Source organism: Sceloporus occidentalis, unplaced genomic scaffold, assembly GCF_023333645.1.
Source record: "Sceloporus occidentalis isolate IW3139 unplaced genomic scaffold, rSceOcc1.0.p SCAF_10, whole genome shotgun sequence".
Taxonomy (NCBI): domain Eukaryota; kingdom Metazoa; phylum Chordata; class Lepidosauria; order Squamata; family Phrynosomatidae; genus Sceloporus; species Sceloporus occidentalis.
Window position 1 is genome coordinate 28,295,932 of NW_028316990.1, and position 27,974 is coordinate 28,323,905.

General features: G+C 40.8%; 2 protein-coding genes across 6 annotated transcripts in view; both read left to right on the top strand.

The window, feature by feature from the left end:
- Positions 1-13,530, top strand: part of LOC149306265 (eukaryotic peptide chain release factor GTP-binding subunit ERF3A) — a 34,351-nt gene extending 20,821 nt beyond the window's left edge. For all 3 annotated transcript variants that reach the window (XM_089540517.1, XM_089540516.1, XM_089540515.1), the window contains 9 exons: positions 224-404; positions 759-913; positions 2,225-2,365; positions 4,945-5,038; positions 5,773-5,853; positions 7,845-8,018; positions 8,236-8,325; positions 8,958-9,126; positions 11,851-13,530. In XM_089540517.1, the coding sequence (XP_089396643.1) occupies positions 224-404; positions 759-913; positions 2,225-2,365; positions 4,945-5,038; positions 5,773-5,853; positions 7,845-8,018; positions 8,236-8,325; positions 8,958-9,126; positions 11,851-11,903 (1,138 nt within the window). In that variant the 3' untranslated portion in view covers positions 11,904-13,530. The remainder of the gene's footprint in view (positions 1-223; positions 405-758; positions 914-2,224; positions 2,366-4,944; positions 5,039-5,772; positions 5,854-7,844; positions 8,019-8,235; positions 8,326-8,957; positions 9,127-11,850) is intronic.
- A 2,153-nt stretch (positions 13,531-15,683) lies between these two features.
- LOC149306266 (ribosomal L1 domain-containing protein 1-like) lies at positions 15,684-27,547 on the top strand. 3 transcript variants are annotated; one of them, XM_089476702.1, is made up of 9 exons: positions 15,684-15,739; positions 19,121-19,263; positions 20,765-20,903; positions 21,304-21,452; positions 21,534-21,635; positions 22,161-22,254; positions 22,452-22,571; positions 24,439-24,654; positions 26,258-27,545. In XM_089476702.1, the coding sequence occupies exons 2-9, from the start codon at positions 19,217-19,219 to the stop codon at positions 26,606-26,608; spliced, it is 1,218 nt and encodes a 405-aa protein (XP_089332828.1). In that variant the 5' UTR covers positions 15,684-15,739; positions 19,121-19,216; the 3' UTR covers positions 26,609-27,545. The 3 variants fall into 3 exon arrangements, with proteins under 3 accessions (XP_089332828.1, XP_089332826.1, XP_089332827.1); XM_089476700.1 differs by lacking the exon at positions 15,684-15,739 and adding an exon at positions 17,550-17,653 and having other exon boundaries at positions 26,258-27,547; XM_089476701.1 differs by lacking the exon at positions 15,684-15,739 and adding an exon at positions 17,550-17,653 and having other exon boundaries at positions 26,267-27,547.
- Positions 27,548-27,974: the final 427 nt, after the last annotated feature.

Below are 27,974 nucleotides of genomic sequence, written 5' to 3' on the forward strand. Positions count from 1 at the left end.
TTAAAGTTACTACACTTTCTAAGCTTTCAGTTGCATGCCAGAATACAGCTGTTGTAGAGGTATGTCAAAGAAGGCCTGTCTAGGTTTTAAACTGTGCTGAGGATATTCAGCTGTGTTCTTGTGTACGGGCTTCTAAAACTATTAATTTACAAGCACTAGTTTAATCTTGCTTTTTTGTTTCTGTTTTGTGTGTGTTGTTTTTTGTTTGTTTGCCTTTGAATAGGTATCTTTCATGGGCCTTAGACACAAATCAGGAAGAACGGGACAAAGGTAAAACAGTGGAAGTGGGCCGTGCCTATTTTGAAACAGAGAAGAAACACTTCACTATTTTAGATGCTCCAGGCCATAAGAGTTTTGTCCCAAATATGATTGGTGGAGCTTCTCAAGCTGATCTAGCTGTGTTGGTAAGGGATCATTTAATTCCTCCTGTGTTTCAACTAATGCACAGAGATCTGAGTTAAACTAACACTGCAGTATAGTTATTGGAGCTATGTTTACTACAACCTGTTTGAACAGATTTATCTTTTACTTTGCATACATATATGAATTAAATGTAAGACAGGCAACAGCTGTGTTTATAACAATGGGATCTTCCAGATTGTTCAGATTCTCCCATTTATGGACGTTGCATAATTTAAGGTTGATCACATTACATGGTATGTCCCTATGTAATCTAACAGTTGTTCATCTAATTTGAGAATGTCTAGGAATTATACTCTAGCTCAACATCTGACTGATTTGATTTCCCTTCAAACTAGGTTATATCCGCAAGAAAAGGAGAATTTGAAACTGGCTTTGAGAAAGGGGGGCAAACAAGAGAGCATGCCATGTTAGCAAAAACAGCAGGAGTAAAACATTTAATAGTTCTAATTAATAAAATGGATGATCCGACTGTGAACTGGAGCAATGAAAGGTGAGTACATCTGCCAACTTTTTAAAAGTTGGACATTGACTCCCTGGTATGTGTTTGGTTTTGCAGTTGTTGTTTTTTCTACACCTTTTGCATTAAGAATGGTTTTGGTCTCGTTCAACTTAAGTGTGCCCCAGCATTTCACTTCTGAAGATTAGATGAAGTTGGTCTCCTCATTCTTTATCTATGTAAAACCGTATGCTTTCTTTAATGTTGCAAGGAGTCATAACTCAGTGGACCCAAAATACTTTTAACTGGATATGCATGGAATAGAACAGGTCAAGGGTGATGGGAAGCAACCTCCACATCTCTGCTTGAGGCTATAGACAGCTGCTGCAAGTCAGAGGAAACATTTCTGATCTAGATTGATGGTCTGTCTTGCCAGTTTCCTTTAAATGTTAAAAAAGCAGCCTATAAATATTTTAAAGAAAACACTAATTCAGGAGGATTTCCTCCCCCCCCCCAACAGTCTCACATAAAGCATCTAGCTGTATATAGAAAGCTTGTTCATTATGGAAAAAGCTAACAGAGAATTATACAGAGACCTGCACAAGTGCCATTGCCACCTGAGATCTTCTGAATCTAGTGGAGTCCTTACGTGAGCAGTATCTCTAATTATTGATAGTTTAATTGTTCCATCACAGACTCTGAATAAAAGCAAAACTTTTTAGAAGTCTGTTCTATTTCAGAAAGATAACTGAAACAACCGGAACATTTGAATTCAATTCAGGCTGATTTCTACTCAAAACAAAGTTAATAATAATAATAATAATAATAATAATTGTTTATTTGTTAACTGCTTTTCCTACTATCAAAGCAGTGTACAATATCGTTAAAAACAGACAATAAAAACAATTAAAAGTTATTTCAAAACAAAGATTTTATTACAAAAGAGAAACTGATGGTGATATTATCCTACTTGTGAGTATGTATTTTCCCTGGATAATGATTAACCTTCCATTTTGAAGCCAAGCCCTCCCTCCTGTCCATCTGCCTTGGTCCAGGCCTCGGAGGTTGAGAGGAACTGCTGGACCTCTTACCCTTTCCCGTCACCACTCCCTTCTCCTTCTGTGTCATGTCTTTTTAGATTGTAAGCCTGAGGGCAGGGAACCGTCTAACTAAAAAAATTGCATGTACAGCGCTGTGTAAATTTACAGCGCTTCATAAATAAAGGTTAATAATAATAATAATAATGATATTCTTACTCAATTCCTGACTCACCATTCCACCCCAGCATTTCTGGCCTGGTTCGTAAGTCATTTAAAACTTGTGTTTTTCAAAAAAAAAAAAAACCTTTTTAAAAAATTTTTCCAGGTATGAAGAGTGTAAAGAGAAACTTGTGCCATTCTTGAAGAAAGTTGGCTTCAATCCCAAAAAAGATATTCACTTCATGCCCTGCTCAGGACTAACTGGAGCAAACCTCAAGGAGCAATCAGACTTCTGTCCTTGGTATACGTACGTATTTGATTTATTCCCTGCTTTTCTGTATGATGCATATTATAAAATCCAATAAAATCACATTTATATTTTAACTAATTAAAATATACAGTGGGCCCTCCACATTCTCTGGGGATAGGGGCACAAGACCTCTATGCAAGTGAAAAAAACATGCAAGTAAAAAACACCTTTTTTAACCTGAAAAATACTTCTATAGGAGAGTTCCTGCATGGCAGGGGGTTGGACTGGATGGCCCTTGTGGTCTAACTCCATAATTCTATGAATCTAAGTAAAAACACTCTTTTTTTTTAACCTGAAATAATACTTCTTTAGGAATCTTCGTCCACCAGTGCTACTCTGTGGCCAACATCCAGCAGTAGCTAACCACAGAATTGCACTGGAGAACCTACAGATGCCTAGAAAATTGTTTGCTTAGGAATTTCTAGATCCTCCAGTATGGCATAGTTGTGTTGGAGGACATAGAGATTCCTAGAGTGAATATGTTAATCAAATCCATGAATAATCAAATCCACAAAAGTCAAAGCTGCAAATGTGGAGAGCCAACTGTAATTGAAAGCTCATAGCAGCACAAAACAGTTGCATACTTTGGTACACCACAACTGAATTAACATTTCAATTAGGTACTGTACCTAAACGTGGATAATAGGGAGCCTGTCATACCTTTGTTAAAACCTTTCAAAATTGTTTATCTCCAAAGTAAAGAACAAACATTCTGAGCTTCAAAACTTTAGCCTGAGCCACAGAATAGTCACATGGATATGCAGTTCCATGTCAGTGCAAAGGAAATAGTCAGTTTCCTTTTGGATTTCAGCATTAGACCATTTCTAAGATAGTGGCTGCCAATACATTGTTGGACAGAGAGAACTGTTGCTGGTAGTTAAAGTCACCACAATTTTGAGCTGATTTCTTTTTTTAAAAGTGAGGAACCCCTCAGTAAGTAAGCCCTACTGTTCATAGTCCTTTTGTAAATTTTGTCTGGAACATACCTGATTTGCTGCAGCCTTGATCCTAGTTAATGTTAAGCCTCAATAGTATGTTTTTATATCATGGAAATCTGTCACATCCTAGGTTCCAGTATTATTTTAGGCCCAGGAGAAGCATTCTTTAAACAGTAAGTGAACTGGAAGTTAATGTCCTATTTTTTAAAAAAAACTCTCCTATGTCTTAAACAGTTTAGACGAGCCCAAGAATATGGCTAAATTGCCTCTTTTTGCTCTTTTCAACATTAAGATATATACTCCCAATTTACAAAAGTGAAGAAAGGAAATTTCAGGGATGGAGTGGGCAGCAGGGGTGTTTGGCCCTCTAAGGTCCCCTGAGGGACCAAAGAGACTCTCAATACCTTGGCAATTGCCCTCTGCTACAGTAGGTGCTTTCTTGTTCTTTTCCCAATAACATTTGCACAACTGTTAGCAGAACATGGACATACTCTAGCACAGGGGGGTCCTGTGGCAGGCTAGGGTGCCATATTTGCCCCCAGGAGACCTTGGAGAGTCATATATCTGTTCCTGAAACACAAAAAAAACCAGATACTGATTGTTTCTTCCTGCATGGCAGGGGGTTGGACTGGATGGCCCTTGTGGTCTCTTCCAACTCTATGATTCAACAAACAGCAACAAAACCAAAAGAAAAAAAGTGGCTTCCAAATGCTTGTAGGGGTTTGAGGGCATTTTCATCATGTTTTGAGTTTCAAAAATGGCTAGCTACACCTGAAGCAAGTGCAAGTTGGTTGCCCTTTTTTGAAGATCAGGTCCAGCAACCTGAGGCCTGCTGCATATTAGAGAGGAGATGTCTCTGAGGAGGTGGTCAGTTTCACATACACATGAGATAGACAGAGGAATGTGACATTTAGAAGTAGAAGGACCAGGGATCATTCTGTGGGTTTGGTGCTACAGAATCGATCTGACACTTTCTCCCTTATCAGAGATGATAAGAAACAACAGGAGCAACCATGTCAGTCCTCTTGCAGCTCTATGATTCTGTGATTAACCATCATCGTCAGGGCACACTTTCCCTTCCCTTAATCAACTAATGAAGTCATAATGAATTGTGAAAGTATTTTTCTAAGCTTATCCAAGTGGACTCAAGTATTATGGGTTTGACATAAGTATTAAAATGAAGCTTTCATAAGTGGTGGAAGCTTTGCACTAGGAAAACTGTACCATTGGTGACAACCCTGTGCTTTTACTGTGTTTTAATAATACTGTACAAGTGTGAAGCAGGTGTAGCCCTGGTGGCGCAATGATTCACAAACAGCAAGTTTGCGAGTTCAGTACCAGCCAAGGGCTCAAGCTCGACTCGGGCTTGCATCCTTCCGAGGTTGCTAAAATGAATACTCAGCTTCTTGAGGACAATTAGCTTACACATTGTAAACCACTTAGGGAGTGCATAAGTGCTTGCTGTTGCTATTTATCTTATAAAATGTACTTGTTATTGCTATTTATCTTATAAAAGATTAAACTGAACAGAAGTTAGCACTATCCTAGCACCATTACATATGGAAGTTATATCTTAAAGAAGACAAAGCTGTACCATAGACTTTTACGCCAAACTAATTCCCTTTCCCTTTTTTTCAGTGGGCTTCCATTTATTCCATATCTGGATAACCTGCCAAACTTCAATAGATCAGTTGATGGACCAATAAGGCTGCCAATTGTCGATAAATATAAGGTACACCCATCACAACTACCTTAACAGTATTGCCCAGTTACTCTAAAACAGGTGGCAACTGCACTGGGGGCCAACCATTTTTCTTCCCTGCAGCAGGCCATGCCTCATTTTTAGCCGAAAAGCACAATCAATTCTAGTTGTGACTTGGTTTTTTGGAACATTTGTGAGCATTGGGAAATTTTGAACAATTTGCCACTCTTGAAGGCCTCCTTCAAGAGCTAACTTTTTTGGGATGTTTTGGGAGGATTTTTACATAAACATGAAACTGAACGGTGGGGAGGGTGTTGGGTTTTAGCAAAAAGCTTTTTTAGCATGATCTGACCTGCTGCTGGATGTTAGATGATTAATCATCCATTTGTGTGAAGCACAGAGGCCATAAAGAAGAACGGGTTACTTACTTCTAACTGGTTCTTCAGGTGCTCATCTGTGCCCTCACCCAACCCTTCCTCCTTTATTTCAGGTCCATTGCTATACTGTTGGCAGACCATAAATCTGAGGCGAGATTAGATTTGGTGGGGTGGAACATGCTGAGTAGTGAGGGTAGGGTGGGGATTCTGCCAAGGCTACTTAGCTTTAGAACATTCTGCAGGCACTACTAGACCCACTGTGTAAGGACAAAGATGACTAGGGGAAGAATAACAGTTACGGGTAAGCAGTCTGTTATTCTTATCTCTTGTGAAGTAAGGCAAGTTATTTTTCAACATGTGTTTTAAACTGTGCTTCTTTTAATGAAGGATATGGGCACGGTGGTTCTGGGAAAGCTGGAATCAGGCTCTATTTGCAAAGGACAGCAACTTGTGATGATGCCAAATAAGGTAAGGCATGTTTTCCTCTCAAGCTGTTTAAATCCTTACTGTTAAGCCTGCAAAATAACTCCTGGCTTGGAAATCACTGTTCTCTGGTTAAAGTACCTTTTATACATCCAAAATGCTTAGACTCTAGTGTATAGAAGCAGGCACACAAGCAGGTTCATTTTGGTGAGAAGAGCTCCTCAGAATTTTGTTGCTGCTTTTTATAGTAACTAAAAAAGATGCTAGTCCTAACTGGCAGGGATTTCCATTTTGGTGGGAGTACTTTAACAACACTGGCCAAAAAGCAGGTTTTGGCTATACATGAAAAAGCTACTTTCTCCTCGCCCCCACCCCCCAAAAAGTGAAAATAGCAACCATTGACTTATTAGGAGAAAATGAATGGGTGCTCTCAGGGATGTGGAGCCGAAACCCTCAAAACAACAGTTCTTCTGAGTAGAACACATACCTTCCCACACAACAAACTGCATCAGTTTGATTAGTTTCCTTACTGACAAGCATGCACTTGCCCTTTCCTCAGTTCATTTTCTGGGTTCGGTGTATAAGATGATGCAGAACTTAGGCAGGGTACAGACGGCAGAAAAGAGGTGGTCCACAGCCGCCCCTTTTCTTGCCGGGTTGGAGGCAGGGCAGCCTCACTGGCAGCCCCTGCGGCTCCAACCTGGCACCTTTTCAGGCCCGTGGCCTGGAAAGGTGTCTATGGGGCTTCATGCGCCATGGACAACCTGACAGGCTTTCTCCCTGGCTTCATTCCCGCAGCAATCTAGTTGTCACAAGAACGAGGCGCCCTCCCAGAAGGAGCTGCGTTTCAGAGCTCCTTCTCGTGCTGCAAATAGGGCACCCTAAACAGCACGATGACATCAGGCACGCCAGTCCATTTGAGCCCAGTTTTTGGGGGTCAATGTTTTCGAATAAATTTTTTTGACTTATACATGAGTATGTATGGTATTCTGTTTGTTTGTAAGAATATGAAACATTTTTAAACCTGCTTTGATTTGCTTTATATGTTTTATGGGAAAGCAAAGTGGATCATTATCCATTACTAAAAAAAAGAGAGTAGTAAATTGAAAAATGGCTGGGCAACTAATAATAATAAATAATAATAAAATATTTATTTATATCCCACCTCTCTCTTTCGAGGATCTAGGCAGGTAACAACAATCCAATATAACAAATTCACAAACAATGATAAAATATTTCTTAATCCCCTTAATCCTCCCTCCTTCTGCTAAGATTATATATAAAACATCAAAAACTTTAGTAGTTGCCCAGTCTCCTTAGCATCAATTGTAAAACATTATTATTATTATGCTTTATATATATAGCGCTGTGGATTTACACAGCACTGTACATACAAACAATAAAATAAAGTAAACCTGCCCATGGCGTACAATCTAAGAAAAAGAGATAGGGTTGAGTATCTTCATCGTACTGATGATATCTGACCCCAAAATTCTGAATCACTTTTGCCGTTGGCTTCATGTTAGAAGCATAGTGGGAATACTGAGACTGAGTTAATGGCCTAGAGGATGAACAAGAGTCTCCCAGCTCCATCTTCTTGGGAACGTTCAGCAGAAAGGAATGGAACCACTGCAACCAAACACAGTGCCTGTAAGTCCCATATCAGCCCAGTTATACAGCCCAGAAGTATAGCATGATTTATGGTATCGAATGCTACTAAGAAATTCAACATAACTAATAGAGATACAGTCCCCCTCTAGTTCTTGACATAGGTTATCCACAGGGGCTGTTTCTGTTCTGTAACCAGGCCTGAACATAGACTGTAATGGAGCTATGTAATCCATCTAATGCAGTTTCACTTACTCTAAGGTCTTACTTTAAAGAGAAGATGAGAAGGTGACCGAAAATTATCTATGGTGGAAAGACCAGTAAAGGTCTCTTCAGCTATGGTCTTACAGTTGCTTCTTTCAGAGGCCCATCTGTTTCAGGTCTTAGTGAACATTTCATGTCTAATAAATCCCTAATTTTTCCTTAAGCACAATGTTGAAGTCCTTGGAATCCTTTCTGATGATGTAGAAACTGATGCTGTAGCTCCAGGTGAAAACCTGAAGATCCGACTGAAGGGAATTGAAGAAGAGGAGATCCTACCAGGATTTATACTCTGTGATATTAATAACCTGTGTCATTCAGGGCGCACTTTTGATGCTCAGGTATGCTTGTAGAAAATGTTCCATCTTTCACTTTCACTCCTGATGCTGATACTGAAATGGAAGTAGTTTAGCACCTTGGTCAATGGGATTGGGTTCAGAGATACATATTTTAATCCAGAGGTGGGGAAAAGCATGTAGTCACCCCTCCCAAGCCTCCCCAAATTATGTACTGTGGATGAACATCCATGTAGACTTACTCTATTCTTACTGATTTCAGATAGTGATAATTGAACACAAATCCATCATCTGTCCTGGTTATAATGCGGTGCTGCACATTCATACATGTATTGAAGAAGTTGAGATCACAGTGAGTAATTATGTATTTATTTACTTTATTGATATGCTGCCTTTCTTCTAGTCCAGGACTCAAATGGTGTCTTCCATAACAACAAATTTAAAACATTTACAAAAAGTTTTAAAATCAAATCAGTTTTAAAGCATCCCATTAAAACACCATAAAACTGATTTTAAAATCATGCAGAAATTAAAAACAAATAAAACATACATCTATATTAAAAAACCATCCCTCCTTAATCATTAAAATCTTCCTTAAATAAAAATGTTCTTGCTTGCCAACAAAAGGAAAGCAGGGAAGGGTGCAGCTTAGCCTCCCGGAGAAGGGCACTTCAGAGGGTGGGAGCAGCCCACCCTTGTCTTCATGAAGCTGCCTGTGATAGTGGCAGGACCAAGAAAATGCCTTCCCGTGATGATCTTAAAGTACTGGCACGTTCACATGGGGAAATAATGATCTTTCAAATAGTCTGGACCTAACCTTGTCATGACCAGCATATTGAGTTGTATGAATGATCAGGAGTTTGATTGTGTATTACACCATGGCAGGGGGTTGAACTGGATGGTCCTTGTGGTCTGTTCCAACTCTATGAGTGTATAAATCTATATATTGGCTCTCATTTCATAATGTTTCTCTTTCTTCTGCAGGCCTTAATCTGTTTGGTAGACAAAAAATCAGGAGAGAAAAGCAAAACCCGGCCCCGTTTTGTCAAACAAGATCAAGTATGCATTGCCCGTTTAAGAACGGCAGGAACTATCTGCCTTGAAACATTTAAAGATTTCCCTCAGATGGGTCGCTTCACCTTAAGAGATGAGGGTAAGACGATTTGAAAATCAGTTGTTGCACTTGTGAATGAAATGGACATGCTGCTTACTTGTAACTACAGTTCTTGGAGTGGTCATCTGTGAAATCACATAAATGGGTTATCTGTGCCTGTGCAGTGCATCATTCAGAATCTTCTAGAGCTCTTACTTAAAAGACAGAACACAAAGTGGGGGGAGATGGATACTGTGCTTTCACACAAGGAAATACAGATAAGCAACCTGCCCTTCCTCTTTGTGGTTTTTGTGAATCACACAAAAGGGAGACTAACAAGCTACTAACCATAAGAGGCAGGAATGCCATGCCACACAGAAAAAAAGGACAGTTGGCCCTTCTTATACACAGGTTTTTTTATACACGTATTCAAGCATCCACGGTTTGAAAATGTTCAAAAAAAAGTATAAATTTCAAATATCAAACCTTGATTTTCCATTTTTTATAAGAGACACCATTTTACTCTGTCATTATATTTAATGGGACTTGAGCATCCACAGATTTTGTTTTCCACAGGGGATCTTGGAACCAAACCCCAGCATATAACAAGGATCCACTGTACAGCTTTCCCAAATGGAGCCTCCATATTTATTTTATTATTGGACCTGAAATCTAGTCTGTAGTTTCAGCTCCTGAAACTTGAGGTGAAAAAAGGAATGAGAGTCAAGGTGGAGTTAAAAGGGCCTCAGGTGCAGCAGGACCTGCTTGAGACCTCAGAGAATCAACAATAACCAACAAGGAAGCATGCCCCAACACTGAGTGTCTTATTCTCATGTCATGAATATCATGTCAGAAGCCCTGGCTGATGTTGGATTAAAGCATAATACCTCTATTGCTTCAATTTGCAGGAAAAGTTCTGTCAGTCTTTTCTTATGTGACCCAATCCTTCTGACATTATCTTTCTTGCAGGGCTCTCTTTAAGTTTGGAAGGGTTTCTGGTTGTCATGTGGCAACCAATTCTGGTTGTTATGTTAGGTGTCATGGTACCTAACATGATGAACAACATTTTCTTATGGTTTAAACTTACATTAACTCAGTGTCTTGAAACGTGAATTAAGTGGGGAGCACAGCTGTGAAGCATGTCTCCAACTTAAACCTTTTATGTTCTCACTGTTTTATTGGATGGCCCTTGGGGTCCCTTCTAACTCTGATTCTGTGATAATGCCACATGTATATGGCCATTTTAAAGAAACTGGGTGGAAACTGGACTTTTAGTTGTTTTTTGACTGTGACTCCCAGCAGCCCTAGCCGCAGTAGACAATGGTGAATAGTCATAGGAGTTGCAATTCAACATCATCTGGAGGGCCTCAGTTCCCATATCCACTGTGAACTTAGGTTTCCCATGTTCCAGTGCATCTAGTAGTCAGCTTTTGACTGTGACCCACATTTAGATGCTCCTGCTTTGTAGAGCAGCACTAGGTACTGGGTAAGATTAGCCATCTGGATAATACATGGCCCTACAAATGTTAAATTGCAGTTCCGTTAGCCCTAGGTGAGTGAGTCATGATGCGTGATTGCGGTTGCATTCTGATATTTGGAGAGCCACACATTCCCCTTCTGTATTTATACAGTGTAAGTAGGGCTTGAGGTCAGCTGTGCTCATCAGACATATAGTTTGAAGGAGCTGTAATAGATCTGCTGTGCCTGAATGAATCACTGAAGCCTCTTAAATCACCAAGCTACCATAACTAGATAAAATCCATGACAACTGTTGCTGTTCCTCTTGCACAATTGTTTCTTCCAGCCTGAGTGAAATGAATGTTTTGGCAGGTATGGCTCAAGGATATGGCAGTGACACTGGTAGATTTGTTAGGGGCTCAGTTCCAGCAGTCTTTTGGGACACATACTAATCGTAGCATGCACCAAAGCTTGGAATGTTGGGGACTGTACTTCACAGAATCCCTTAGCCAGCATGACCAGAATTCTCCAAGCCCTGGTGCACAGTGTGCTTTAGCCATGAAGCAAAATGTGGTTAGTACTATCCAGGAAACTAAAAGGAAAGTTGTGACAAAAAGTGTGTGTGAACTGAGGAATCTTTCCAGCACCAAATTCATGATTAGATGAGTCATCTGAATTGAGTCAAGAAGCTGAAATATTCTCAAATATTTGAAAGCTACAATAATATCTTTATATTTCTATTCAGAAAGGGAATATTACCCTCAAACAAAAAAAATTATATCCCAGTGCTTTATAAATGCTGCCTTTGCTGGAAGGCACTGAACGTCAGCTGTCAGATTCTACATATGCTAATTGCCATGGCATGACACATGAAAATAAGTATAATTAATTTCAACGAGCATCCAGAAAATATGCTAATAACGCCAGTATTCTCCTAAGGCAGCTCCTCCTAAATTGATGTCTGTCCTGGTGGCTGAGGTTGATGGTGTTGTCGTCTGCCACTTAGGGAGGGTGGGGGAAGAAAGATTTAGAATAATTTGAGATGGGAATCGAATGGACTTCAGGTCTGGTATAAATTCTCTATTACAAAAGAAAATGTGCAGATCTCTTTCCCATTTTATTGGGAGCAAACTATTCAAACAGTTTGCCAAAGAAGGCTTCCACATAAACTTGAATTTACCCTAAAAGAAATTTACCGGGGTGCAGAATGAGGTTGTGTGACATCTTTGTAGATATATCTTTTCCTGGAGTTTTTACATACTTTGTGTACCCTTGAAGATGATAAACTTTATTTCCTAATGACTGTATTTTCTGTATTTTCCTTAGGTAAGACCATTGCAATTGGAAAAGTTCTGAAATTGGTTCCAGAGAAGGACTAAGCATTGTGTTGACAAAACCTGCACAAATATTGTGAGGGGGGAAATGACTCTGCAGAAGCCTATTTCACATCGCCTTCTTATTTTCTTCCCATTTATAACTTTCTCCCTATATTTCGCAAAGATAACTTTTCAGAGCAAAGGTCCACATTGTGTCAGCTTTCTCATATTGAGAGCTCTGCTATGCCACTATTGAATTTCCCTCTAAGGTTCCTCCCACCTCCTAAATTCTGTTTCCTTGGAAAGATTTGGCAATAGCTTTATAAGTGATGTGGACATACTTGCCTAGAATTATGAGGAAAAAAAACAAACTATAGAATTTATGTTAATTCTCCCCTCCCAGCATATTGAAAGATTTTTCAAGGCAGATCATTCAGTGTGCGAGTCTGCGTGCACGTGTTATAAAGACAATTACCGTGTTAATAAACTATTAAATTTGAAATCTTTTTGGTATCTTAATTGCTTTTAAATAATGTTTTTATCCAGATGTAACACCTGTTGGATTAGCTTTTAACTCGCCAAGTAATCTGAATCCTCAGTTACTTAGGCCTTCCTAAATCCCAGCTCTATCCTTTGCTGTCTCCCCAGCCAAGTTTAATGATAAAACAATTAGATAATTTGACAGAATTTGTACTTAAGAAACTTTCTTTTTCCATTTCCTTATGATGTTTTTCAAAAATCTTAATATGCTCATGCAACTATTTAATTCGTGTTGCAGCACTATGCGCAAAATTAACCTAACATAATGGTTGAGAAGCAAAGGTGTCTTCCTGTTGTGCTCTGGAGTACATTATCAAATTCTAGCCAAAAAATATTAGGATGTTACTTGACAACTCAGTCAGTAATACTGGTGTACAATATTCAGTCTCAACTGAGCTCAACTATTAGTTGATAATCCAAGTTCATGATGATAAAAATTCATTTTGTCTTTAATTTGAAAGACTGGAGAATCGGTGTGCGTTTTTCTTTAAGAGATTTGAATTGAGCCAGATGGGCCTTACATAAGTAGTTTGTATTCAGCGTTCAGCTGACAGCAGCTGGATAACATCTCACTGTACTGATACAATTTAATATTGAAGGTTTTCTCATTAGAATTGGGTTTGTAACAAACGCAGGCTATAAATTTCTGCACATGAAAGCATTCTGAGCTAGAGGGAGGCAAAGTGAATTACAGGATTTGTGGTTGGCAGTTCAAAGGAACGGTAGCAAAGCATATATTTGTGCATAGATGGCGCGTGGGATCTGTGCCACTGTGAAACTGAAACTGGGGGGAAAGCAGAAAGTGATTTATGTGCAATGATGCTCAAGTATTTAATGGCAATCTCCACTATTAGTTTCATATAGAAGGCTGGTTCCCAAAATGGTCCAAAATGCTTTTCTGATTATATCTTTTACAACTGTATGTTCAAAGAGTAATGTGCCCTTTCCCCAAGGTGCAGTCATGTGACTGTTTCTAAATTTGAAATGTTTGCCCCCTCTTTGTTTACTTGTAATCATGGAACTCCCATCCATTTCACATAAGGCTACATTGTATGGACAAAGCAAAGTTGATTGTCCTTCAGTTTCATATGACTACACTTGTAGCTGCCGTAATGCATGAAAAAATTAAATAAATTTTATTATGTCTGCATATTTCTGGCTTTTATTTTTCTGGAAATTAGGAAGTTATATCTTTTTTTATAAAAACTTAATAATTCAGATATTTGCTTCTATAATAAACTAATGTAACTTCTTTCAAAGAATAATCTAAGATTAGCTAATGGTGTATACTTAAATTGTACTATTCTTCTCAACCTATCCCTTGTATTAAGATTACCATTGGTGAAAAGTATTTAAAATGTGGTGCTTTACCGTATATACTCATGTACAAGTCAACCTCATGTATAAGTTGAGGGAAGGTTTCAGGGTCAAAATCCTTAGTTTTGATATGACCAGTGGATAAGTCGAGGGTAAAACTTAGGGGGCAATAAGGAAGGATGGAAAGGGGGAAATACCACTTCCGTCCCTCCTCCTTCTCCTTCTCTGGACCTCTCCCAACCAATTCCCAGGTGCTGGAGGTTTAAACATCGGATTGAGAAAGGAAGCAAATTTTAAATGGAGAGTTGTTTCCATAGGAAGCAAGGTGTTGTTTCCATAGGAAGCAATGTCTTGCAAAAGGGACTGGAGAGATGGTTTTAAATGAAGAGGGGTGTTTTTATAGGAAGCCAGGGCTTGCAAAACAGAGCAGAGAAAGAAGCAAGTAAGTTTAAATGGAGAGTTTTTTTCCCCATAGGAAGCCAGGTCTTGCAAAACGGAGCAGAAGGAGAAGCAAGTGGATTTAAATGGAGAGGTTTTTGATAGGCAAACTGGGTTTTCAGTCATATCCTTTTTCTTATGAAAAAGCATCTTGCTGTACCCTTCCCTTAGAAAGTCAGAGAGTTTCCTGATGCTTTTGAAGGGGAAACAGGATTTTGTCAGTCTATGTTCTGTGGATTAACTGCATTCTTAAAAATGACACACCACATAAAGGAACACAATCTAACAATTGCTACGTTTTTGTAGAGTAAGAATAAAGAACGCCTAGCAGTGAACAGACGCAATGGCTGCCTGGATCCAAGAATGAAGGAGCGTGGCAGTCCACAAAATGGCCGTCCTAGTCTGAGACGATGTAGGCAAATTGAGAGTTTTATGGTTCACTGCTGCAAGGCGGGGGTGGGAAACTAGTGAAGTGTTTGGAAGAAAAAGCTTTAAACCAAGCACATCTCGTTTTTTTATATAGAAGCAGAATGAACCGCATTAATGAAATAGCCTGTCTGAATGGCTGCTGTCTGCTGAGAGACATTGTATATGTAAAGTGTGTAAGCAGTAAACGTCCTGCACATCAAGTTTTCCCCAGAAGTGCCTGCCCAGTTGCTTCATTTGCAAATGAAGTGTCAGAAAATTCTCACATCTGAGTGAGCAGCTGGGAAAGTGCTTGGCTTATAAAGGGACTGAGGGGAAAACATCCTTTATTTTTATGGAACAGCAACAAATTCTTGTCACACACCTAGATGTAAGTAGGTATGTGTCACCATGGCTAGATCTGATACTGCTAAAAATGGGCATGGCTGGCACACAAGTGTGTTGTCTTACCACTGAGCACATGATTCAATGGCTCTGGACTAGCAATGATCTGTGTGTCAAGTGATGTTCCTACTTACTTTAAAAAGTTAACTCTAATGGTCCTTTCAGGCATTTTTCACAGGCATTTTCTCAAGGTGCTCTCACAGAATGCCACTGCAGCACTAGAATCCACTTTAATCACCATGGCTCCATTTTATGTAATCCTGGGATCTGTAGTTTAGGGAGGTGTGTTTTGAAATTAAACCACCACGCTTGAACCCCATAGCTCTCAGCCTTTGGTCCTCTGGGTGCTTTGTACCTCAGCTCCCAGGTCATGCTGGCTGCAGCTTCTGGGAGTTGATATCCAGGACATCTGGAGGACCAGAGAACCACTACTCTAGTGACATGTTGGACCTAGGGATACAGGACTCCAAGGGATGAGGCCATGGCAGTTGAAGTGGAACCACTGCTATAATTGTGATTTCATTGTCTGAGGATGGTACTGTCCCTTGGTACATGCCATGGATAAGCATCTGTCTCCAGGACCTCTGCAGAGCCTAGCCACCATGTCTTTTTGTGACTGGAAAAGATCAGCAGTGCCTCCTTAAAAGGAGACTAAAGGGACTGTGAAAAGGTTATTATTGGTGCCATTCTGCTTGCATTTAACAGTACATATTCTGTTGTGTTTGTTTCAATGTGCAGTTTTTGAACAAGGACAGACTGGCTTGCTGTAGAACTTTCTTCTCAGCTATAGATTGGTATGAAATTTCTCCGGCAAAGAAAGGCAGTTGTGTTCTTTCTTACAGTATATTGAATATAATGGATGAGAAACAAGAAAGAAAGCATTTAAAATTTATATTGTATATGCTTACGTCAGCAAGAATAACATAATGCAAAACACTGGAAACAAAAAGAAGCGCCGGGTTTGGACGATTGGTTAAAGAAATGCTTAGACATTATTGAATTAGACAAATTACCTTTATTATTAAAAGGGGGGACACTTTAAAACCTTTACAACAAATTAAAAAAACAATTAAATTAACCCAGTTGAAACAATATAAAATTAACATAAAAACATACAAAGGTTAACATCCCATATAAAAGCCACCTGCCATGGTTTTAAAATGCCTTCCTGAAAGAAAGGAAAAAAATAGCCTGCCAGTAAAAGGAAAGCAGGGCAAGGGCCAGCTTAGCCTCCCATAGAAGAGGGATCCATCAGGGAGAGGCAGGAATATATTATTGTTATTGTTGTTATTCCTGAGGGTGGGAGCAGCCACTGAGAAGGCTCTCTTCTTCTTTGTGGTCATAAAATCATAGAGTTGGAAGAGACTGCAAGGTCCATCCAGTCCAGCCCCATTCTGCCATGCAGGAACTCTCAATCAAAGCATCCCCATTGACAGATGGCCATCCAGCCTCTGTTTAAAGACCTCCAAGGAAGGAGACTCCACTCTGAGGAAGGAGGTACTTCCACTGTCGAACAGCCCTTACTCTCTGGAAGTTCTTCCTAATGTTGAGGTAGAATCTCTTTTCCTGCAGTTTGCATCCATGGGTTATTCTGCGCCTGCGCAGTTAGCTTCAGAACCTTCTTGGAGATATTAGAGGCGTTTTGGCAGTAGCCCCATCCACTCCACAACTGCTTTATGGGCCAGTTTCCTACCAAGAAGCCCTTCATGTTAGCTTCAATTCAGCACTTTGGGTTCGACAATGTCTGTATACCAGACCTTCTGGTTTGTTAGTTCCAGTAATAGTGCCACTCTATTCTGCTCTGGTCAGGCCCCGCCTGGAATAATACTGTGTCAGGTTCTGGTCAAAACAATTCAATTCAATGGAGAAACTGGAGCCATGATGTGTCCAAAGGAGGGGGACCAAAATGGTGAAGGGCCTGGAAACCATGAAGCCCTATGAGGGATGACTGAGGGAGCTGGGGATGTTTAGTCTGGAGAAGAGAAGGTTTAAGAGGTGATATGATAGCCCTGTTTAAATACTTGAAGGGATGTCATATTGAGGAGGGAGCAAGCTTGTTTTCTGCTGCTCCAGAGAACAGGACCCAGAACAATGGATGCAAGCTCCAGGAAAAGAGATTCCAGCTCAACGTTAGGAGGAACTTCCTGACAGTAATGGCTGTTTGACAGTGGAACAAACTCCTTCCTCGGAGTGTAGTGGAGCCTCCTCCTTTGGAGGTCTTTAAACAGAGGCTGGATGGCCCTCTGTCAACGGGGAGGCTTTGATGGAGAGTTCCTGCATGGCAGAATGGGGTTGGACTGGATCAGGGCTCTTGGGGTCTCTTCCAACTCTAGGATTCTAACCCCTTTTAACTTAACTCTGTGTTTGGCTCAAGGCTATGGCATTCTGGGAGCTGGAGTACGTTGTGGGGCCCAGAATGCCATAGCCTTGAGCCAGACAGAGTTATTTCTCCAGCGTGGGCGCACTGCGCAGCCCCAGTTTGGGACTGCTTTAACTGAGTGCCTCCAGTCTACGGGAAGTTCTGGGCTCCTATTGGTCCTTCCCTTCCCGGAAGTTGGGTCTGGTCCCGCGCGCGTCAGGGAAGGGGGCTTCCGGTGACGTCACTGAGGCGCGACTGCGGAAGCGAGTAGCGACGCACGTGGAGCGGCAGCAGAGGCATGGAAGCCGGGGCAGCGAAGGGGGCGCTTCTCCCCCTGGATCCCCAGCAGGTGGGCTTTTTCGGGGTCCAGGGTTTGAATGGAGAGAGGTAGCTGTCTGTGGAGGGATCCCGAGGCACCTTGAGCCGAATTGGCAGCTGAGCTTTCCTAGACTTAAACCCACTTCCTCAGATGCATTTGGGGGTCTCTATAATAATATGCATCTGAGGAAGTAGAGGCTGAAGTCTAGCAAAGCTCATGCTGACAACTTCTTCCTTTCAGTGAGTCTCAAAGGGGCCACAAGATCTTTCCACACACTGGTTCTATACAGACAGGCCAAAATAAAGCTGCTTCGGGTCACTTTGGAGGTATGCTGTTTAAATGTTGCATGCGTCCTAAGAGTCCGGAAGCCACGCCAAAGCCACAGTCTAGTCCTAAGGACTGGAGCACAGCTTTGGCACAGCTTCAGGACTCTTAGGATGCATGCATCATTTAAACAGACTAACTCCAAAGTGACCTGAAGCAGCTTTATTTTGGCAGTCTGTATGGGGCCTAACTTTAAGAATGAAATTGGCAGCATGCGCTGTCATAGGCTTCACACCAAACCAATCTGAGGAAGTAGACTGCCAACTTCTTTCTTTCCGTGAGTCTCAAAGGTGCTGCAAGATCACTGACTCCACAGACTGACATGGCTATATCTTTGAATTCTAGCCCTGAAGGTGAGAGAGTGCGACTTGCCCAAGGTTACCCAATGGGTTTCCACGGCTGAGGGGCATTCACCCAGAGTCCTTGTCCTAGGCAAAAACCAGATTCTACAGACTAATATATCTTTGAATTAAACCACAGGTTGTGAGGGTTGCGAGTTCAATACCAGCCGGGGCTCAGCCTTGCATCCTTTCGTAGGTGGCTAAAATGAGTACCCAGACAGTTAGGGGCGGTTAGCTTACACTTTGTAAACTGCTTAGGGAGTGCTTAAGTGCAATGATAAGTGGTATAGAAATGTACTTGCTATTGCTCCCAGGTGTGGTTGGCTTGCAGCTCCTATCATCCTTAGCTGAGAAAGCAGAGGTGGCTGAATGGGGATGTGTGTTGGAGTCCAGCAACATTGGGAGGGCCATAAAAGGACCAGCTCTCTTCTGGAAGCTTAGATTAGTCTACTTTGTTAAAGAAGAGCCCTAGAGTGATGGTTGGAGTGGGGAGTAGAGTTGGGGAGCCCAGTTCGAAACCCTCGCCCAGTTTGTCTAATTCACTGGTGGTGTATGAACACAAGTTTGGGACTTAAACCAGGGTTCCACTGTTCGGATCATTGAGCATGATTAGGCAAAGGCCTCTCATAGCTTGGGAAGTATTGTTTGAGTTGTAAATTCCCCCAGTCAGCATGGACACTGGCTGATGTGCCAATTTGGGAAACTCTGGGAGTTGTAGTCCAAAAAGTGACATTTCCAAGCTGTTTCTCAACCCAACTGAGCGCCCACAGTTGTCATGAAACACTGAAAAGTTTTATGGAAAGTTAGAAATCAAAAATAATAACTATTTCAGATTAAAAAGGCAGCTCTAGCGTTGCTTTCATGGAGCAAGAACAAGAAGAAAACAGCTGAGAAACTGCTGTTGAATGAGGACCAGAAATTCTTTTTGATGGTCACTGTCTGGAAGATCCCGCCACGTGAGCAAGTCATCAAAATGTAAGTTTAAAAACCAGGTGAGCAACACATGAGGCTCCTGCCCCATCGCCACCTCTACTTTGTCATTTATGCTGGTAGCCCCAAAACACTGAACACTGTTGCAGGAAATAATGCAACCAAGATCTTCCTCTGCTCCAGATCTTAAGACAGCTCTATGCCTTACACATTGTCACAGCTCGATGGTGCAAGTGGGTAGACTGCCACCTTCCCATCACAAAGAGAGCCACTTTAGTGACTGAATTTTGATAATGGCAACAGTGTAATTGATAGATGCCACAAAATTGTGGTTGTGGTGCAGTCCCTGGTGGGTGGCATTGATGACAAAAATGTAGGGCAGGAGCGTGCAGCTTCAGCTGTTCCAGTACCCAGTTTTCTACGCTTTTGTACTCTACAAGCATCATCACACGGACTGCCAAAAAGTGAGGGGGGAAACTGGAAGTGGCAGGACATCCACTTCAAGTTTTGAAAGAACAGTTTTCTTAGCTTATTGTGGTAAACGAAATCCAAAACAACCCAGCTGTTCCCTTCTGGGTTTTTTTCTTCTTAAAATAGGTGTTTCTAAAGGCTTGAACAGTACAGGAGCCTGTGAGTTGCCAATCCTGGTATTTCTAGAAGAGACAGCTTACAACTTAAGCAGGTTACATATGAAAGGGATCTAGGAATCCAAGTAGACCACAAGTTGAACATGAGTCAACAGTGTGATACGGCAGCTAACACGGCCAATACAATTCTAGGCTGCATCAATAGAAATATAGTGTCTAGATCAAGGGAAGTAATAGTGCCACTCTGTTCTGCTTTGGTCAGGCCTCACCAGGAATATTGCATCCAGGTCTGGGCACCAAAATTCAAAAAAGATGTTGATAAACTGGAGCGTGTCCAAAGGAGGGTGACTAAAATGGTATAGGATCTGGAAACCATGCCCTATGAGGAACGATTTAGGGAGCTGGGGATGTTTAGCTTGGAGAAGAGAAGGTTAAGAGGTGATATGATAGCCCTGTTCAAATATTTGAAGGGATGTCATATTGAAGAAGGAGCAAGCTTGTTTTCTGCTGCTCCAGAGACTAGAACACACAACAGTGGATGCAAACTGCAGGAAAAGGGATTTCACCTCAACATTAGGAGGAGCTTCCTGACAGTAAGGTCTGTTTGACTGTGGAAGTCTCCTTCCTTAGAGGTCTTTAAACAGAGGCTGGATGGCCATCTGTGAGGGATGCTTTGAATGAGAGTTCCTGCATGGCAGGGGTTTGGACTGGATGGCCTTTGTGGTCTCTTCCAACTCTACAATTCTATGATTTATTTGGGGGGGGGGGACCTGGGAGGAATCAAGGTCAATAGAATAGGCATGGCAGAGCATTATTTGCCAGTAGTAAAATGGTTGCAGCCCCAATGCAAAGCATGGCTATGGATGCCATACTTTGGCTTCCCTGCATTTGAGGTTAACCTCCAAGGAAAAAAAAACTTTTGGTAACTTCTCTAAATGCCCCTGTTCCATTTGTTCTAGACCACTGCCTCATAATACCCAGCCTGCAACAGTTGAGGTTTGCCTCTTCACAAAAGATGAGCCTGGTTTAACAGCGGAACAGACAGAGAACTTGTACAAGAAGTTGTTGTCCCAACACGGGATCACAAGCATTACTGAGGTATGAAAGACACCAATGTTCATCAAGTGCTATGTCTTTTTTAGGTGTGCTAAATGTGTTTGCAGGGTCAGAGCGCTGATCTGCAAGTGAAGATGCCTTTGGCCATTGCCATCACCCCCTTTGGGCTTCCCTGTTCTGAGTGAACTAAGCTGTACTTCTTCTAGTAAGGTGTCGACAGAAGGATGTGATGGATCCCAGTTGTACTGGAAAATATTTGGGAAAGTCTTGAACAGGCAATTAAGAGCCATTACATTTACAAAAGACCTTTTCTTGATGGAAAATACGCGTACTTCTTTCTTGTCGCCTAAAGTTAAGCTATTAACTGTCATAATAAGGATGCAGTAGTAAATGCTGATGCGATTCAATCTCTTCCTGCTCCCCTCCTCCCTATTTTTGGAAGGTGATCTCCTATAAAACACTCAAAAAAGAATACAAGCCTTTTGAAGCCAAACGTCGTCTTCTGTCTCGGTTCACCTTGTTTCTTTCTGATGATCGTATTCGAAGGCTTCTACCATCGCACATAGGGAAGCACTTCTATAAGAGTAAAAAGTAAGCATTCTTTTGTACCAGGTTTCTTTAAGGAAGCTTGTTTGCCTTTTACTCAAATCTCACATTTCGCTTCCATTTAAGAGCTCCTTTGTCTGTGAACTTGCGTGCAAAGGATTTGGCTAAGGAGATAAACAAGCACGTCCAAGGAACTATTCTTCCAGTCACCAACAAGGGTTGTTGCTAGTAAGTATTTTATTTCATATTCAGTAGCCTGGATATTGCTTAGCCGTGTTTAAATATTTGAAGCAGTGTCATATTGAGGAGAGAGCAAGTTTGTTTTCTGCTCCTCTGGAGACAAGAACACAGAGCAGTGAATTCACACTACAGGAAAATTGATTTTACCTAAACAACAGGAAGAACCTCTTGACAGTAAGAGCTGTTTGACAGTGGAATATGCTGCCTTGAAATGTAATGGGGTCTCCTTTGGAGGCTTTAAAACAGGCTGGATGGCCATCTGTGATGATTTTGTATTCCTGCATGGCAGCGGGTTGGATTGGATGGCCCTTGTGGCCTCTTCCAATTCTATTATCCAAGGCAGCATGTGGGTTTTCTCTTCCCCGTGTTATTTTCACAGTACTTGTATGAGGCAGGCTTAGAGAGATGAGTGGCTCAAGCTCACACAATGACTAGTAATGGGAATTGGAAGTCCCAGTCCAGCATTGTAACTAGCAAAACATAACTGGCTCTTTGTTTGTTTGTTTTTTTCAGTTCAGCACACATTGGTCACACTGGCATGGATGCTGGGAAGATTTCTGAGAACATTATTGCTGCTGCCAAAGTGATTGCTGCTAAAGCACCACAGGTAATAATACTCAAAAAGTGGTGACGTTAAAGCAAATCCTCTCCATACTTGTCTAGTGTGCAAGATAAGATAAAACTCATTCGTGTTGGTGACTCTTACTTTGAAATAAATATGCATATGTTTGGACTTGTATAGCTTTTAAACAGCTGTTTGATATGTGCCTTTCTTCCTTTACCTTTTTGTCTTTATTGTTTCAGATCTGGAAAAGTGTTAAAATTCTTCATCTCAAAACAGACAAATCTGTTGCCCTTCCACTCGTTACTTGGAGTAATTCCAAATCAGATGCTATTCAGAAACATACAGACACTGCAATACAGGTAAGAGCTTGGCCAGTGCATACGGAGTGCTTTCTTTATCGACTTTCTTCAGGAATCATTTAAAGTCTTCTGCTTTCTTCTGCTTCTATTGGACAGATAGGATGATAAAATGTAGTCTTGCCTGACCCCCTTGCCAATTGGAAACCATTTTGTTTGTCCATATTCTGTTCTAAGTACACGTTACACATCAGGACAATCAAATATTCCAGCACACTCATTTCCTTAAGTTTTTTATGATCATTCTGCACAGTCAAAGGGTTTGCTATAATTTATAAAACATAGACTAATCTGAAATTCTTTAGTTTGCTCCATTATCCAATGTAGGATATCCAGTGTAGGATTTCCTTCCTGAAGGAAAGGAAGACGCACTGGGAATCATACTGCAAACATACATTGGATAATGGAGCACACTAAAGAATTTCAGAAGGAAATCAGCCTGTGTTTTATATATTATAGCATAGCCTTTGAATGTGTAGGGTAATTTAAGTTTCCTAAGGCTTTAGCCTAGGTAAGGAAACAAAAATATTTAAATATCCAAGCCAAGCCAGTTAGGGTCCAGCTTTAAATCAGCAGAGTAGCAGAAATGTGCCGTCATAAAGACTATATCCTAATCTAGCTAGTGAATAGTTCAGGTAAAAAGAGATCTTTATCTCACCATGTTTCCAAAGAAAGTTGAGAGTGAAGGGAAGCGGAAAACCATCAGTTCAGTTGGAAATCTTGAGCGAGTGAGTCTGTTAGTTCCAAAGGGGAGGGTTGACCTAAATCACATAGTTAGTTTGAATGAGAGAGAGAGAGTTTGCATGCAGGAAATCCCTATCTGTCTAAGGAAGGGGAAAGAGAATGTAAAAATCTTCAACAGAATGATCCTGAAGGAAGGGAAGACACCTGGCATTTCTCACTCCGAGATATGGTAAAGATATAGGCAGGATACAAACCGCCGCTTTGCGGCGTTCCCCCGCCGGCGCCATTTGCTCCGTGCGGGAGCTGCAGCAGCCAAACCGCGCGGAGCAAAAAAGAAGCTCCATTTCAGAGCTTCTTTTTGTGGCACCTCTATGATGTCGCGAGGCGCCGCTGGCGCATTCGCGACGTCATAGGCGCCGCGACACGTCTGGATGCTATGCGTCCAGTACGTAAAGATGGCGGCGCCCATGTGGAAGGGGCGCCGCCATCTTGTACGTATTGTATACGTACTAGGGTTAGGGGGGTGCGGAAGCACCGCCCCTTCCTAACCCTAGTACGTATACAATACGTACTATATGGCGGTATGTATCCCGCCATAGTAAAGGTAGTTGTAGCATTTTGAGCAGCACTTTGCTTGCATTGGAAATTAATGCTGTGGTCTTATGGTTACTGCAATCCCTGATATCCTCTAAATTCCAGGGGACTGGAATTTATATTGAGCAATTCCAAATCTGTAGGCTATTATTTTGTTTTCCATGTTTGTTGACAGATTTTAGTTAGAACTTGACTAGATTCTGTCTCTAGCTTGAAGCAGATGTATTGGCATGCCCTCTCTTCCTCCCATGTTTTTTGAGTAGCGGCTTCCACTTCACTTTTCAAAGCTGTCAGTTAATCTTCAAATGGTTCCTCCTTGAATTAATCTGTCGATTTCTGGTAGCCAAATTTTAATTTTCTCTGTATCAATCAATAAATCTTTTTCCCAGTTCATTGTCAGTCCCTCTACCATTCTAAATTGGGTTGTTAACATAGTCTTAATACGTACCAGCATATACCCAATGCTGTGAATGGGTTAGCAGTTTATGTGCTTGTACTGTATTTTTGCTCAAATACCCCCGTTTCTCTGTAAATTAGTGACCTTTTGATGAATAGGCTGGTTTCTTGACAATGTTTTAATACCTTTTTAAAGGATGTTCAGACACAGAAAAAGAAAGAAAAGACTAAAATTAAAAATAATGCTAAAGGGGACAGCACAACAATAATAAATAGAAGTGATGCCCCTGATGCTGGAAGACCAGATCTGGAAATGGTGTGCCTCTCTGCCACAGTCGAATCAGAGGAAGAAGATAGAGAAATTCCACAACTAGTTCCAATTGAAAGTTCTTCAAGTGTGAAAGGGAAAAAGGTAATTACTTTCTGTGCAGAAACTGAGGTACATTGGTGATTCAGAATGTTATTCATAGCTATGTGGCACATTACTTGCAGGTCTTTTGTATTTGGATGGCTTTAGACCCAACCATTTACAAAAGGAAGGGATGAATTGCATCCAGTGGCTTATATGGAGAAATGGTGTGCGTGGAAAATGAAGCTTCACTAATTTGCTGAGTTCCATGTCCTAGTTGCAGAAAAGAACTTTTGGCCAAGCAAAGTTCTCAGCCTTTGGATTAACTTTCTGTATTTACATTTCATTTTTTGTTTATCTTGGTCTTTACTGACACATCGTACATCCAGTGAAATGAAGATTACTTTTGACAGGTGTGTCACAATAAATTTATTGGTTACAACAAAAACAATAGTGATCAGCACCTAAAACCAACAACCAGAGCAACTGATTCTCTTCCTTCATGATTTTATTTCCTTTTCTGTTCTTGGCAGCTAATTTTCCTTGCTCCTTGATATTCTAACACAAAGAATATGTTATCTGTTAAGGAAAGAGATGGGCAACAAGTGGAAGAAGGAATCAACAGCTCCTCCTTTCCTAGCTATCTATTATTTTTGTCCCTAGCTTTACCTACGTTGGCATTAAACATGTTTTACACTACTACAACTCCCATCAGTCCACTCAATATGGAAAGCATTGTGGGAGTTGTGGTACAAACAACCTGGAAGGCCAAAGATTCCCTATCCTTTATCTACATGTTGGTTGGAATTCTCACTGGATAGCATAGAACTATGGAGTGGTGAATATAACAGGTAGCAATGTTCTTGATGTACTCCTAGGTACATCTGTCATTTTATTCAGGTGGCTGCCATTTGATCGCATACATACCCATTGCAGAGAGAAGTATGAGCTCACTTAGTGAGAACCCTTGAAACTGGCTGGCTATATTTCACAGTGGCTGCCAATAAGGATTGGTGTCTTGCTTTATCCTGAAAGGGAATAAAACATGCTTCATTGGTACTTAGGACCAAAGATCCTATGCCACATTCTGTTGCACAATCCCCCCTTTTTACATTTACCACCCATCTCTTTAGCATTGAGGATTTCAAGTTATATACATGTTGTATAACATGTATATATATTGGACTAGAAGTCATTATCAACTGCCTGATTTTTTTGGGAACTATCATTCAACATATCTTGTCTGTTCTTTAAGAGCTGCTTGTATATCTGCACATGATGGTGTATGTAAGACAAGTGGCACATTACTGTTTGGGCATGAATAGTAATGGATAACAGGGTCTTGGTAAGATTTGGAAAGAGAGAGTGATTATTTTATGTTTAGAGAACAAACCTCTAAACTGCTGCTAATTCTTGTTTGGAGTGTTTTGGTAGTAGGGGAGGTAGCAAAATTTTACTTTTGCAAGACCATCATATACATTAAGATATTGGCAAGTTGCATCATTGCCCCTGGTGACAATGCTGGATGGTGCTTTCTAGGAGTCATCATTCAAAAGTCTTCCAAGTTCTGCACTGAACTAGCAAGGTGTGGACACTGCTGATTATTTCCATTTGTTCTGATTTGTTGGCTCTGGAGTGATGCTTTTATTCTTGCACTTTATTATAGGTAGTACAGCCTAGTCCTGCTCCAGGAAGAAAGGTCAAGCCAGACACTAAAGGATCACCAACTCTCCTTGGCAAGAGGAAGATGTTGCCATCATTGGAAACTCCAGAAGTGCAGCCGGAAACACCTGGAGATGGATCAGGCTTGCAGACACCAAAACTGCAGAGACAGTACAAAACACCTGAGACGCCAAAGCAAAAAGTCTCAGAAAAGAAGCAGGGGGGGAAAAAGCAGACGCCAGCAGCAAACTCTTCTCAAACCCCTAAAATGGTAAAAGCTGTGAGGTCTTCCAAGAAAGGTTCTCAAACCCCTGCGCAAGAACTCAAGAAAGTGAAAGTGCCACAGTTGGCATGAACAAAAAAGAGCACAGTTACTGTTTTAACATAAAAATAAATGGAGGCTTTGCAGAGAAGAAACTTTCATTTAAATGTTGACTTTCTGCAGCCATGCTTTCTTAGCAGCCTATGATTTTTTCTTTCTAAGCATTGGTAAGGAAGCTGAAATACTTCCTTGCCTTTTTCTAATCTTTCTCCTAAAGTCAAACCTTATTTTCTGACATGCAGATTGTATCATCTTTTCTATCTCTAGCTAATTACCTGTGCTTAATATTGGCTTAGTGATTTCATATGAGAAATAACACAGTATTAAAAAAAACATAATTACTAAAGCAACAAACAAAATTATTTTCACTAGTCACCAGATCCTCTTGCTTGTTTCTAAAAATTCAGTTCACTTGCAGTTACTTCTGACACCTATGAAAACACGAGGCTGAGAGACTGTGACTTGTCCAAGGTCACCCAAAGGGTTACCATGTGGGGATTTGAACCCTGGTTTCCAGAATCATAGAATCGTAGAGTTGGAAAAGACCACAAGAGCCATCCAGTTCAACCCCTGCCATGCAGGAACTCTCAATCAAAGTATCCCCGACAGATGCCCATCAAGCCTCTGTTTAAAGACCTCCAAGGGAGGAGACTCCACTATAATCTCCGAGGAAGGAGTGTGTTCCACTGTTGAACAGCCCTTACTCTCAGGAAGTTCCTCCTAATGTTAAAATGCAAGCTTTTTTCCTGTTGCTTGCATTCATTGTTCCAGGTCCTATTCTGTGGAGCAGCAGAAAACAAGCTTGCTCCCTCCTCCTGTATCTGTGTATTTCGTTTTTCCGCCCTAAGTGCATTTCTCCTTGCATTTCTCCGTCTTGAAATTCATTTTGTTAGCTGTGGCCCAACTTTCTAGTTAGCCTGGTCATTTTTAATTTTGATGATGTCCTCAGGGGTATTCCCTACTCTTCCTAGTTTGGTGTCATCTGCAAATTTGATAAGATTATTGACACATTAACACAGTGCAATTCTGTAAGGTTTACTCTGAATACCACTGTATTCAGTGAGTAATATAGTGCATAGGATTATAGCAGAATACTGCAATGCTAAGTATATTGACCTATTCTACTTTTAAGAATCATTTGTTAGCACAAAGCCATTTTCATGTGCTGAAAAAAAAATGAAATTAATGCCATATTTTATTAGCATGTGTAATGTGCCTACGCAATATAGCCATTCATTTTGAGAGTGTAAGTGTAGATTTTGCATACGGCATATGTATCTGAAATAGAACTTAATTGGAACAGTTAGCTTTAAAAATTAGAAATTTAGTATTAGTATTAAAAATAAGTTATCTTATTTTAATAACTCTAGGATTAGAAATAGCTGCAGCATTATTAGCA

What these genes read in the sequence shown, in the direction of transcription:
- LOC149306266 (XM_089476700.1), top strand. Translation starts at nt 17,603, where the DNA reads ATGGAAGCCGGGGCAGCGAAGGGGGCGCTTCTCCCCCTGGATCCCCAG. An exon ending in TCCCCCTGGATCCCCAGCAG is followed by an intron (nt 17,654 to 19,120) that starts GTGGGCTTTTTC and finishes TAACTATTTCAG; the next exon opens with ATTAAAAAGGCAGCTCTAGC. An exon ending in ATACAGACACTGCAATACAG is followed by an intron (nt 22,572 to 24,438) that starts GTAAGAGCTTGG and finishes ACCTTTTTAAAG; the next exon opens with GATGTTCAGACACAGAAAAA.